The 14,567-nt window shown below is 27.3% G+C and overlaps 1 protein-coding gene across 2 annotated transcripts in view; it reads left to right on the plus strand.

Annotated features, from left to right (window-relative positions):
* Nucleotides 1-14,567, plus strand: part of LOC111640403 (neuropilin and tolloid-like protein 2) — a 91,046-nt gene that overhangs the window by 68,548 nt on the left and 7,931 nt on the right. For both annotated transcript variants that reach the window (XM_023386411.1, XM_023386412.1), the window contains 2 exons: nt 6,751-6,912; nt 6,989-7,243. In XM_023386411.1, coding sequence (XP_023242179.1) covers nt 6,751-6,912; nt 6,989-7,243 — 417 coding nt within the window. The remainder of the gene's footprint in view (nt 1-6,750; nt 6,913-6,988; nt 7,244-14,567) is intronic.

Here is a 14,567-nt window from a genome sequence, read left to right on the forward strand (position 1 = left end):
GTTTTGCCCCCCCCCACGAAAATTTTCTGCAGATGTGCACGATTGCATAAAAATTATGTAAAAATTTAATCGTGTTAATGATATACTTACGCTGTTAATTTTTAAATATTCTTAAATAAATAAATTTAAATAAAACCAATGTGTATAACAATCTTTAAAATAATCAATTGTCCTAAAAGTACCAAGGACACTGAATTTAGTCTATAAGTATGATTTGTTATTGTTGTGACAGATAAAATTTTTATAAAACTAAGGTATGTAATAAATTTATAAGGAATATAATTCTTTAGATTACGATATAATTTGCTAGATAAAAAATAATTCTATTTAAATTAAAAATGTCATATAAATTTACTGTTTTCTTTCATCCTAAAAATTAAATTTGGAATTTAATAAGATACACCAATAAATAACGTCATAAACAAATAAGAAAGATAATGAATGCACACAATTTTTTCTCCAAAATTAATTTAAAATTAAAATTAAAATAAATAAAATTTTAATAGAGCGGGAAAAAATTGTCATCTAGATTGGAGGGGTTTATTATTGTAAACAGTAATACAATTTTCCACATTAAAATTTTTTATTCAATTTTTTTAACGTTACAAATTTATAAAATTTTTAAAAAATGAAAATATTTTTATATAAATAATGCTTTAGGGATATTAAAACATATATTTTATATATTTGTTTCCTCGTTCTTGTGACAATTTTCACTAGCTACAGTTGGAATTGTTCCTAAACAAACATAATTTGATATGAACCATGTTCAATGGGATTAAATCATAGTTCAAGGCCAGTTCACGGTTCTTAAAAACTCGCATGTCTTATGTTCGATTAAGCATTTATGTTAAGAAACATGCATTTATTTATATAAAACTGACGTTTCGGGTTAATTTTCTTGTATTTATTTAGATCTCCTCTTTTCCTAACTTTTCCCCATCCTCACCCCTACTTCCTCCTCTCCCTCTCACCTCTACTCTTCACCAAGGCAATATCTTTTGGTAAGCTTTACTATTCAATCACTGTATCACTGTATTTATTTAGAAAAACTTACTGAAAATCACAGGTATTCCGATATTCCGATTGTTTTTGGTGTCTACAACTTACTCATTTGTATAAATGAATTATAATCACGCTAATTTATGTATTAAAGTTAAAATTAAAATAACATCCCCGAACTTCTATGTTATTGAAAGTAAGGAATTTCTCCCGTTTGCTCTGCTTTTCTTTAATCTTCAGTTACCTAAAGAATTTGACTTGATTCCTAGAGTAATAGATTGAAAGAAAGTGCCGCTTTCTTCTTTTTTTCATTCTACACTCGAAGAACAGTGAAAATAGTAGAAACTCAGAATTCCAATGGAATGTTAATTGCGAAAGGAAGAACGGTGCAATCATTCAAACATGAATGGGGTTCTGTGTATTGATGGAAATAAAGTAAAATCGAAAGAATGAAACTAGACTAAGGTTACTATTCAAATATGGATTACTTGAGATGTTTGAAAGACGTGAAAAAAACCAAGAAGTTGAATTACATTTGTAGTAGAGAAGTGTATTTCCGAATACTTTCTGGTTTTTGATGGATAAAATTTACAAACGATTGCTGCAACAGACAAGAATAAAATATAAAAATTTCGAGGGATATGCTTAAAAAATTCTTTCTTACTAACTTACATATGTACAACTTCTTAAATCACTACAAATATTAATTATAACTTTTAAAATATTTTTAAAAAGTTATTTTTATTAATCTTTTTCAAATTAAATTAACTTATACTTAAATTGTACGAAAATAATTAAAATATAGGCCTACAATTATATTTTTTATGTTTTTAAGTGTCCTGTTTACTCGTTTGATTCAAATTAATTAACGAACTTTAGCACGTCGTGAATTTTATTTTTCGAATTTTAATGCATCGGTAATTTAAATAGATTCTAATGAAAATGGCCAGATATTTTTTAATTATTAGGTACCTTTTATGTTACAACTTTTTAATTTTGAATTCTGGGAATATTTTCATTCTGAACTCTTATAAAATACGTTCTAGAGTCAATATTCCCTCAAGAAAACATTCACTTATTTGAAAACAGAGCAAATTCTTTTAATAAAAGAACCAGATTTAACTACAGCAAAGAAAAGATGCTCAACAAATATTTTAATAAATTGTTTAAAATTCTGAATTTTTATTTTAAATTTTTACATAATGAAGATACCTCCAGGAAGCATTTGTCTGCTTGAAAACACAGAACATTCGTCTAATAAAACAATTATGTTTAAGTATAACAAAAGAAAATAAATTCGGAAATGAGTTGCGTAACTTTCCCGACAAAAAAGTTTAAAATTATGGTAGCGCCACCTTTTTTTTATATCTCATTAAAATATTTTTTTATATTATAAATTATTTTAAAATGAAAAAAACGCTTAATTTTGAGAGTAGGGATAAGTTTTACTTTTTAAAAAATGTAAACGGTAATAACGAGTAAAATCTTCATTAAGTCTCTCTAGGTATGACATTTGACCCCCCCCTCTATTTCCCAACCCCTCCATCTTTAACCACGAAAATTTAACAGCATCAATATCCCCAATACACATATCTCCCTGCAAAATTTCAGAAATTTTGGACAAAAGGCACAGGAGTTATTAAGCTTCAAATTGGGCGAATAAAATCGTGTCCCCCACACATAGCATCCATATATATGGATAAAAAGCCTAATTTTTGCATTTCTCGACGTTTCAGGGTTTTCTGAGTCCAAAATAAAACTCTTGGAGGTCACTTTTGACCGATCGCCCTACTTTCTCTATATTTTATCTAACAGCCAGGAAAGTAATATACATAAGAAATATAGTAATAAAATACCCATTAATTTATGCCCACGAACAACAATATATTGTTACATTTGATTAATTATTATAAATAAAAAATATATTTAAAAAATTTATTAAAGCAACGATTGTGAATTTGAAGAATGTCATAGAATTTATTCTACTTTCAATATTTAATTTGCTTCGTCTACCAATGATTTGATTTGATAGAGAAGAAATCAAATTAATATAAATTTCCATATAAATAATTTTCATACATACTGAAATATTATTTATATTACTTTTTGAATTTAATTTCTTTAAATATTTCTGTCTGAATTCTAATTTAATTTACTGTTCAAAAAATAGAAGAAAAAATTTTGTCGGAAATTATTATAATTCTTGATTAGAAATATGCAAGAAAATTGATTTTTTTAACTTTAATATTTATTTTTAATATTTTAAAGCTTTTTAAACATATTTTACTATTAACTAGGCAATAAAATGCTTCATTAACGTTGCAACGATATTAATAATCTCATTTAGTGTTAATGAACATTTTAATTTTTAATTATTTTCTACTTTTATAGACAAATTTCGATGCTGTCGAGTATTATAAATTAATTTTCTTTTTATTTTTAAAATTATTTATAAAGGAAACAAATTAGATTATTTATTATTTTATTTTTTACTAAAGTTTTTTTTGTATAGAATTTTACACTGAGTTAAATGACAAAGCATCCATCACATAGATGGGTTTATTCTTCGGGGAAAAATATCGCATTAAATCCTAACACGAGCGGATATTTAATTTACACAAGCAAATTATACGTCAGGATATTTGATTAGATTATTTTTATTATATATTTAATTAAAATTCACTTTATAATATGTTTATAAAATGAATTTATTCATCTGTCATCTATAAAGTTATTTGTTATAACAACTTATATTTAGAATATTTGAAAGGTTCTATTGAATTTTACTATATTATAAAATGGAATTATATGTAGTAGAGTCTCGATTATCCGGTATAACGATAACTGAAAGACAAAAAGGTAAGGATAATGAGTTGTATTTGGAAAATAGATTGCTGGATAGCTTCGATATTGGAGTAAAATCCGTATGAAAATCTTTATTTATTTATTTTCAACCCTACTGTAATATGTGATTTTAAGGAAACAGGTGTAGTGCAGATGGCCACACAGGTCTCTATGAGGAGTTAAATAATTGGAGATGGAGAACGACACTACTTGATTCTACAGTCAAAAATATTCGAATTTGATAATATCTGGTATTAAAAAATACAAGATTGAATAATAAGCAAGGCTGGATAAGCTTTATTGTAATTTATACAGCAACGTTCCGATTATCCAGTCCTTGGTGTTAATTAAATACCTTCATGAAATACAAATTATGTTAGAAGGAAATGTTCATGTTTATAATGAAATTATATCTCTTAAAATTATATTTATTTGTTTTATTAAAATAACGTTATTTAATTATTGTGCAGAATATAAAAAAAACATATCTGAAAGAAAAAAATATCAATAAATTGGACTAGAAAGCAGAAAAAAATGAAAGTTTTAAAGTTCGTTATCCGACTTTTTAACTAGATTATTCCCTCGCCANGCACATCTTAATATAGTTCAGACATTTATTTTGAGATTGTTACAATGTTTTATATTGATTAATGTATATTTCTTTTGTGTATATAAATATAAATCTCCAACACTAATAGTTTTCATACGAAGAAGTTTACATATTCATATATTTGCCCGCTAATTTTTTCATGCATACAGATATAATACATATAGAGAACTTTATGTATATATGTTCAGAAGATTATTTTTTGCAGAATTTGCAAAATTTGTCTGCTTACCTACTTTAGCAGGTAAGGAAACAAACGAAAATCGATCTGATTATACCAAAGTATCAATAAATTAGATTTTAATTTAAGAAAAAAATTCAGATTTATTCGTTTTCGTGTCATATAAACATTGCCATTTTGACAAGAAGAGCTTTTAACTGCCAATATAAATTTGGCAGGAAACCAAGAAACCTCTAACATCTGTTATGCACGAATAACTTAGGCAGACTTAACCTGCTTTATTTTCAATTAAAAGGTTTTTTCACGAAAGTAGAGTGATTTTCAATTTATTTTTCAAACTTTAAAAAGACGTTAAATCTATAATATTCACTATTCTTAATTGTTTAATATTTTATGGCTGGATATTATGCAAAAACCAGATTGGGTGTCTTCATATTAATTATAATTTGTCACTTCTATAGAAGTGTAAAACCTGAGAGGAAAAAAAATTGTCATTTTAATGAATATTTTATATAAAAATATTGTATCGTTAGAATAATAATTAACACTAGAGGCGAGAATTCAAATACTTAAAAAGACGATGGTACAATTTTAATGTGGCTAATTAGCTATTTATTAAGGAGATGTATTTAATATACTTTACAAATTAAAAAATAAATTGTGAAGTTTTTAATGAAAATTTAAGCTTTTCACTTAATTAAATCTTAATTACTTTAAAGAAAACAGATAAGCTGAAGGTTAATTTTTCTGTACATAAAAACAAAGATTCAAATTGTCGTATCTTAATAAATTTTTTCTCGAAATTTTCGATAATTTATAAAAAGCTTCTTTATCCATTTAGTTAATTACTTCATTAATATTTAATTTTATTCGATTCGTACTTCATCGCCTCTTCTTTAATCTTTAACATAACGTAAATTTCAATAACTTTATAACAAATTTCCTTTATAATAATGTTTATAAGCATAATTTCTTCATTTTCTTTAATAAATTTTTCTCCTTCAAAATTCTTAGCGTAATTTCAATAACCGGTAAGCAATTTCAAACTGCTTTAAAAAATTGATTTTTCTCGACCCCGTCTCCCATTTTTAAAGTAATAACATATTTTTTTATGTTAAAAAACTGTCTTCACCACTTTATAAAGTGATATTTTGAAATAAAGTAATATTTATGAACGAATTTGGAGTACAAGTTAAGTCAATAAGTTCGGTTAGTAAAAACCAAAAAAAAAAAAAATTGGCACATATTTGGGGTTAGCTACCTCTATCTCAGTAAATCTCAGCTTTCATTTCAATTTGTAACTGTTCTAAATTTTCATTTCTTCGTTTTAGAAACCAATAATTTATGTTTTTAAACCTATTTTGTTTTACATAATTTATTTTTTTAATATTAAGGACAATTAAGAAAAATTTCAATCACGATTACAATACATGAGAACATCATTTAATTCTAGTTTTCGTTCTATGTAATATTAACAGTTTATTGGCTTATAAGTTTAGTTTTTTATTATTATTTCTTGTTATTTTTATCTTATTTATTGCCACTTTAATTTTATTATTAAAGTTTAGATTTTTAACGATGTAAACATTATTTCTATTTTCAATTTTAATCGACTTCTCCTTAAACTTTCTTTCTTTTTTTCTTTTTAAATTGAATTTTTCTGTTTAAATTTAGATTTGTCTTTTTGCACCTTTTAATCTAAATATAGCCGTGTCAAAATCATTAAATGATTATTTAAATTATATCATTTCCTCTTACAACTTTTACATGTTACAACATTTAAACACGCCCGTCTTTATTTAGAGACTGCCAACAATTCTAAATTCTCCTCCTCGCGTCATTCAGGATACAAGGTCGAGAACCTCCTTTTCTTCATTACTTGCTTGCAAGCGATACCAAATTGGCATAACCCCAATTACTATCAAGAATATACCAATCTAAAATTCAAATAAGTTCTTGTGTATTTAAAATATATATATATTTATTTATTTATTTTCTTCGACATTAAAAACGTCCCTATTAAAATTCTTGATTCTGGCTACTCTTCAAATATAGATTTTTCTGTTGGGTTATATCCAAAATCTGTGATAATCAAAAGTATTAATCTCTTTAATAGGAAAATCTGCATCATCTCTATCAACTGAATATCAGAATAATCATAATGGAATTGATAGCTGCTATAATTTTAGTAAAGGAAATGAAAAGGAACACGAATTTTTCTCACCACATTATCCAAATAACTATCCCAGTAATATTAGGTGTACACGTCAAATAAAAGGTAAAGATTTTCAATTGTTTAGTAGTAATTAACTGGATATAATTTAATTTAAAATATATTTTATTTTATTTTTCAGCCGAGCCCGGATATATAATCAAATTGCATTTTAGAGACCATTTTCATTTGGAAGACTCGGAAAATTGTGAATATGATTATTTGGAAATTCGCGAAGGACCACACGGGTATTCAACTGTAAAAGGCAAATACTGCGGTAACACATTCCCTAAAGAGATCACATCAAAGGGACAGTATCTATGGTTAGAGTTTCGTTCCGACGATAGCATCGAGTACAAAGGATTTAAAGTTTATTATGAATTCTATGAGGCTAAAGGTAAAACAAATGTTCATAATTCCAAACCAATTAAAATCCCTTAGATGATTCTGATTTATCAAACAGTTTCTGGATTGTGATAATTCGTCAAAACTGAGAAATATGATGACAATTACATAATCAAATAGTTTTTTTAAAAAAAACCAGTAATTAAGTAATACTCAAGTTTAAATTGAAAAGGGACAATTTTTCGATTTTTTTTTTTATTTTTTAAATTAAACAATATAATACTCCAAATACAACACTTAAAAATACAGCACTCCCCATATAGTTAAGGAAAATAAATTTTTAAAAGTATCGGTTGTTTTTAAATGTTTAAACTAAAAAAAATTGATATTTTCTGTGTGGGGAGTGTCGTACTTTAGAAATGACAGACCTATTCCATTTTTATTTATTTTTTATTGAAGTGCACTAGAATAACTTTTCAGTCGTTTGTCGATTTATATTTTGTCAACGCCGTTCAAAATTCACTTTATAAATAGCAGTCTTGTTAAAGCTTTGTGTTACATGTCTAAAATTGTCAAATTTTATAGTGTAAATGTTTTAATAGGCAAGATAATATTTATTTTAAAAATAGCTTCGCGTCACGCTATTTTACAAAGAGGTTATTTAACTTAAAACTTTTTAAATTCATTTCCTATAATTTTTATTATCTACATTGCGTATGCATTCAAATTCAATTTATAGAATTAAAATTAGTGTTATATATAATGATTATAAAATTCAGAAATAATGTATAAAAAAGGAAAATTTGAATTAATATTACGGAAATTATTGCATCAAAATATTTTAAATTATGAAGTGGTAGTTATTCATTTACGAATTTTAATAGAAAGTTTTTTATCCACATAAGTTAATTATGTACTGTACATGGGCGTCGAGAGATGTCACCAGTCCAGAGGGAATTTAGATGGGCCCCAAGTAAATAAATTATTTAAAAAATATAATGCAACTCTTCCAACACTGTTTTGGTTTCTTAATATACCTGAAACATCAAAAAAGTCTCTAGTTTATTAAATAGATTAATTAAGTGTACGAGGTATCTCTTGATCTCTGGAGGATTTGTATAAAGGCATACACACAAACTCAAGTTTACACATAAATGAATGGTATACAATAAAAATGTATATGTCAACATATAATAATAATCATACATTTATATATATTATTTTTCAGTATTCAAATAGAAATGGATATCGTAACGGTCTGTTTAATACAATTGGTTATATTCAACTACCCTGGTTCTTGATATAACATACTGTATATTATTCAAAGTTTTGTTATTCATTTGCACGAAACTCCAATATAAGTAAAATATTTTATTCAAAAGATTTACATATATTAGAATTTTACGCAAATGAATTATAGAGGAAATTTTCTCCATATTCTTACAGAGGAAAATAGTTTTGTTTTATTTTATTCTTCGACTGGTTAATCTTGGCTTTTGGAGATTCAGCTATAATATTTATGGCCAAATTGAAAAGTTTATACAGAGAAGACTAAATTACTGTCAGAAATATTACAAATTTTGAATTGCGCGATTGTAAATAATGAGAATATAAAAAGATAGATATAAGTGAGTATCAAACATGCACATTCATATATTAAAAATTTTCTGTATATCCTCGAAAAATTAAAATTTTTAAAATTATGTTCGTATTCATTTGAATTTTGATAGTTGTAGTTTTATCAATCCATCCAGTTACGAAAGAATTAGCGTAACTTTTGACGATAATTAATATAACAGTTAGGAAATGTAACGAGGTCCAGGGAATAATTGAGTAACGAAACGACATCCAGGATATAGCAAGGGATTATTTTTTAACGCATGACTTAAACTAATTACAATAACTATTAATTTTCATTGTCTGTAGTTATCATAACTATTTGGATTTTTGGGTTTTCAACCGTCTCTGCAATTATTATTATTATTATTTTTTTTTTTATTTTATATTTTCTCATCTTTTACTTTCTTTTTCCAACTAACAGAAAACATGTAAAATTAGTTTACAATAAACATAATGAGAGATATTTTTTGAAGTTTTGAAATAAAAAATTCAAGTAATAAAAAATAAACTTAAAAAATAAATTAATTGTGTGAAAGATAATGATGGTGGTGGTGGTGATGATGATGATGATAATTTTCTCAGAAGTTTAATGATTGAAAATAAATATCCAAATCCAGAGAAAGATTTATATTTTCACAAAGAATGGTACAAATTTTTCTGGGAAAATGTATGATTTTAAAAATGAAATTAAAAATACTTGGAAGTAAATTCCTTACAGAAACGTTGTAAATGTTTTTCTTAACAATTACGAATATGTTAACAAAAATAAGTTTTATGAGTCAATTGAATGACATTACAAACGATATTATTATAATAATTGTTATAAAAATGCTTGTAACTCAGCACTTTCTGCACGTTTCGAATAAAAATTATAATTATTATAACAATAATTGAAAAGATATTTAGGGAAAGCAGCTTAAATGTTATATATTTTTATACTATCAATTTATAAAAAAAATTTAAGATATTTACAATCAAATAGCAACTGAATGTACAATAACAAGTATGATATATCTTCCTTATAATTATGATTAGAATGTGAAAATAACGAATATTAACAAATACTTTCTGTAGTCACGAGCCTCACTGATACCTTCTTTTTAGTACATAGTGGTCTCAAAAAGTTAAGTGGCTCAGCCACTCTCAATTTATGAGGCTCTAAATAAAATTTTTTTAAGTTAATGAAAGTTATTCATAAATACATTCGTAACTAGAGTTAAGAAAAAGTTTCATGTGATTACTTCAACTTCTCCCAATACTTATAAATGTTAATTGATATCTTTACAGGCGGACTCCTGTAAAGATGTCTGTAACTTTTAATAGATACATGTTATAAAAAATGCTTTAAATGAAAATTTCTTGTCTTTTTTCATAGAATTCATAAATATACTCTTTTTTAGGATTCCATTGAAAATTTTAAATTATCCTCCTATCCCCTTATGAAAGAGGCGAGGAATGACATTTTTGTTATCGTTAAGAAAACCAAATGAAAAGGTTTTTCTGTCAAAAAAAACTTGGTAGAGCAAAAAACTTAAAGATACCCTGTCTTAGGCTTGTATAATTAGGGAATACATAATATGGTAACACTTAAAATTGCAGTTAACCTTACTTGTTTTCGTAAAAGAACAAATACCGCTATTGGATAAATCAATTTTTAAATTTGTCTTAATAGCTGTAAATACAATAACTGTTTATATTAATCATTATATTTAATTAGCGCTATATGCATCGATGCATAGTCTTTGTTTAAAATCCAATGAAACTTTAAGAAATTCGTGCGTTAATTTTTGTGGGATAAATTAATTTTAAAACTTTGATACAGATTGTGCTTATACTGAGCTGAAATGTGAGGTTTTAAAGTAGATAAAGGTAACAATAAAGGAGTTCTATTGAACGGTCCCTTTATACGTTAAAAAGCTGTTAAGATTTAAGTACTCAAAGTGGATGATTTTAACGAAAGATTCAAATTTTTGTGAGAACCAGATTCAACAAACAAAAACTCGGCCGAACAGCGGATAAAGACAGATGGCCCGTTATAACATATAAATATAGCCCTGACGATATGTTTAATCACGACGACACATTTTTACAGGTTATAAACAAAAACCATGCCATTGTACGGATGAAGATTTACAGTAAGGGACGAAAACAGTTGAAGGAAAGAATTACTGTTTCATTGTGCAGTAATATGACAGGAATTGAGAAAAGAAAATTGGCTGTCATTGGTTGAAGTAAAATCCCGCGAGCATTCAAAAATATTCGAACTCGTCCTTGCCACATACAAAACAACAAAAATACTTGAAGACTCAAGCGTTGTTTGGTGAATGATTTTGTCTGGAGAAAAAGAATTAGCGAGACAGAAAATTCTTCTAGTGATGGACAATTGCCCTGCTCATTTTTCTCCAAAAAATTTGAAATGAGAGTTGTGTCACTTGCCAGCTAATATAGCATCATTCATTCAATTCAACCAATGGAATAATCCACAATTTCAAAATTCGCTACAGAAGAATAATGATAAAAGAAATCGAAGAGCCTATTTCCAAAACGACTTATCTCCACGAAATAACCTTTTGAGAAAACAAGAAAAAATGCTGTCTTAGCTCATTTATCATTATTTTTTGTGCTTTTATGTGTGTTATCTACTAGTATTTGAAACTATGGCTTTAAAAAATCCAGCTCTGATAGAATTTGTTATTTTTAAAATGTTTAATTAGAGATAAGTCCTTTTGGCACAAACAGGTAGAGTCGAGTCGTTTTGCTTGCCACAGTAACAATAGAAAGTGACATCTTTTAACGAAATGTTATAATCAAATTCATCAAAAGTTAATTTGAGGAGATCTACTACTAGTTATGAAAAAAAAACAAAGATTTTTTAAAACAGTAATGTTAATATTATGTCTCTTGTCACCGAATTTTTTATATAATAGTACCTTTACGTAACTAAGAATAAATGACTAACGCTTCAAAATTTAATGTACTGTACTTTTATGCATCACATTACTTTATTACAACTCTCATCGTCGTCAACCGACTCACTGGCAAATCTTGCAACTTTTGTACAAAATTTAAATGCTGATTGATGTTCGGTCACACCCATCTTTACAATCAGTCCCATAATCTCGTCAAAGTTTTTGTCGACCTCATTGCTCAGCTTTAGCTTTTTCGATTGCAACGTTGTCCATTTCTCTCGCTTTTTAGCAAGCTGTGGCAGTTATAGGCATTCTTGAACCTTTTAGTCCAGATGCTGTGATTTCGAATACAGTACTTTCATATGCATTGTTTTTTTCGTGTTATTTCTCTTTTTCCTCTCTACTGGATTATCACAAATTAATATTTCTAGATTTTTTTAGTTAAAAGGTTGTTGAAAATAAATGTAGCCGCTTTATTTTTCTGCGGATGAAAGGTTAGGAATCTTGTTGTCACATGATTTTAAAAAGTTACCTGAATGGTATGCAGGAAATACAGTTTTGGACCGAGCGGTTAAGGGACCCGAGATCGAAAAAGTCATTGGCTTTCTCGATCTCTGAGAGTAGTCAATGTGGATATGTCGGGCTCTGTTCTTCATCAATACGGCCAACAATGGGCTTGCTAAAAAGAGGTTCTCTTGGTGGCCATAGCGCGGAAAGAATTTAAAAAACGCGAATGGAAGTAAGACGCTTTGCAAATAACGTGGAGGTTTGCTATTCGTTAACAATAGCAAACAAGTCTTTCAGTAAACGAAATAACACGATATTATATACTGTTATTATAGCAGAATATTGAAGCGCCGTTAGTTTACATTATATCATTTTTGGAGATACTGTAAATCGTTGTGGATATAGGCTCTTCAATTCTTTATCGATTAGATATATAAACACACGAGAGCCAAAGGATGTTGTAACAATGTCCACCGAAGCTCGTACATCGGTAAAGCTTTGTACTATAGAAAAATATTTTCGACACGAAACAAATTGTAGGAGATTAATTTCAACTTAAAGCGACATTTTAAAAGAATTTATAGATGCTAACTTACTACCATTTACCACTGACCAGATGATTTTACTTCGAAATCGGCAAGTTTACGAAGAAGAAAATAATGACAACGACGATAATGAACAGCAATCACTTAGTCATTAAACACGGTCCTGGAGTCGTTTGTTTGTATACGGCAATCCGACTTGCATGCGATCTGTCGAGGAGGATGCCTCCCGGGAAGACTTTCTATGAGAAACTGGCCCTATTTCCGTGATACCAATGTGAAGAAATCGCGGAAGTCTCCATGTGGCCAGCCTCTTGGAGAAGCGTGAATCCACTACCATTACTAGTGTTCGGTGCTTTTATCTTTTAGGTCACTGCTGGGCCAGTCCTAAAGTAAACAGCTTCAGCAGCAACAACCGAAAATGCCTCAAATACAGAACGGATTATCAGAATACGCACTTTAAGTGGACTACTTCTCTGGATAAAAACTCCATGAAAATAAACAATACAGACAAAGATTGCTGATATATTTTTTTAAACTAAAAGCTATCCTTTTATTCTTACTCCTGTAAATCAAAACGTTTACATTTAACAAAATACGTAATTACGTATATTTTAATGATAGCCAAATTTATTATTTAATTTAGCTTTGTTTTGTCACTTTAGATCTGCACAAGTAAAAGTATTTTTTTATGGCTTAGACAATTTTTTTAAATTAAAGAGAAACAATGTTAGGCCTATAAGTAACTGTTGAAAAATGTTTTAGAAGCTTAACATTACATTTGTGACCAGTGCCTTAACTAGGCAAGTGTAGCGGGTGAACGGGTATTAAAAATTATCAGTATTATATTTTTAATTTAAAATTTTACCGCCGGTTTTACTTAAAGTTAAAAATAACCCACCATTTTTACCGTATTTATTTTATATATATGCTTTTTATTTTCAAAAAAGATGGAGCCAAAACTAAAATCATGCACAAGACACGTGACCGTTAAATTGAGGCTAGAAACTTTTGTCTATAACAATGAAATAATGGATCAATCCATTACAGCATTAATTTTAGGCATTTTTGGTGTTACGGAATAATTTATTCGGTCTCGTAAGGGTTCATTAAATCAAGCTTTGACTATACTACTGTATTATTTGTATTATTCTTGTAACACTATACCTGGCTGGGATACCCTGTATTAATACAAGACTTGACGTTAACATAATGAGATTCGTAATAAATATATAGCAGACACTTCATTACCGAATTTGGGATAAAATACCACACGTTTACGTTAACACAAAATTTATAAGTTTATTCACTGATTGCGTGTTTACGTAATGATAAATAAACTTTACGAAGAAATTAACTTTATATTTTTATTATACAGACAGTTGAAAATTTATAGTCTTTGCTCTACTTCTCTTGTATTTTAAGACTTTCCTATATTAAAAAAGTAATTTATAAAAATGTTAAATTATAATTTATTATTGAAATATTTGAATTTAGTGGTATAAAAGTCATCGATAAAAAGAAAATTTTACTGTTTTTTATTGTTACTTTTTTAAAAATTCCATTATAATTCAGTTATAATTAATCTCAGTTTTTATAACAATATATATAATGAAATTAACTCTAAATGATAAATTTAGAATTAATTTTCTTATAATTTCGATACCTGAATCCATTATTTTATACAGTTTTATAATAGATCTTTACCGACTGAAAATTTTATAATTAATTTTAAAGTTTTCTCAAATGAACAGACGTGAAGATGGACGTTATCTTATGGATAATGTTTGTAGAAGAA

Source organism: Centruroides sculpturatus, unplaced genomic scaffold (genome assembly GCF_000671375.1).
Source record: "Centruroides sculpturatus isolate CEXI.00-Female unplaced genomic scaffold, Cexi_2.0 scaffold1429, whole genome shotgun sequence".
In the NCBI taxonomy this organism is placed as follows: domain Eukaryota; kingdom Metazoa; phylum Arthropoda; class Arachnida; order Scorpiones; family Buthidae; genus Centruroides; species Centruroides sculpturatus.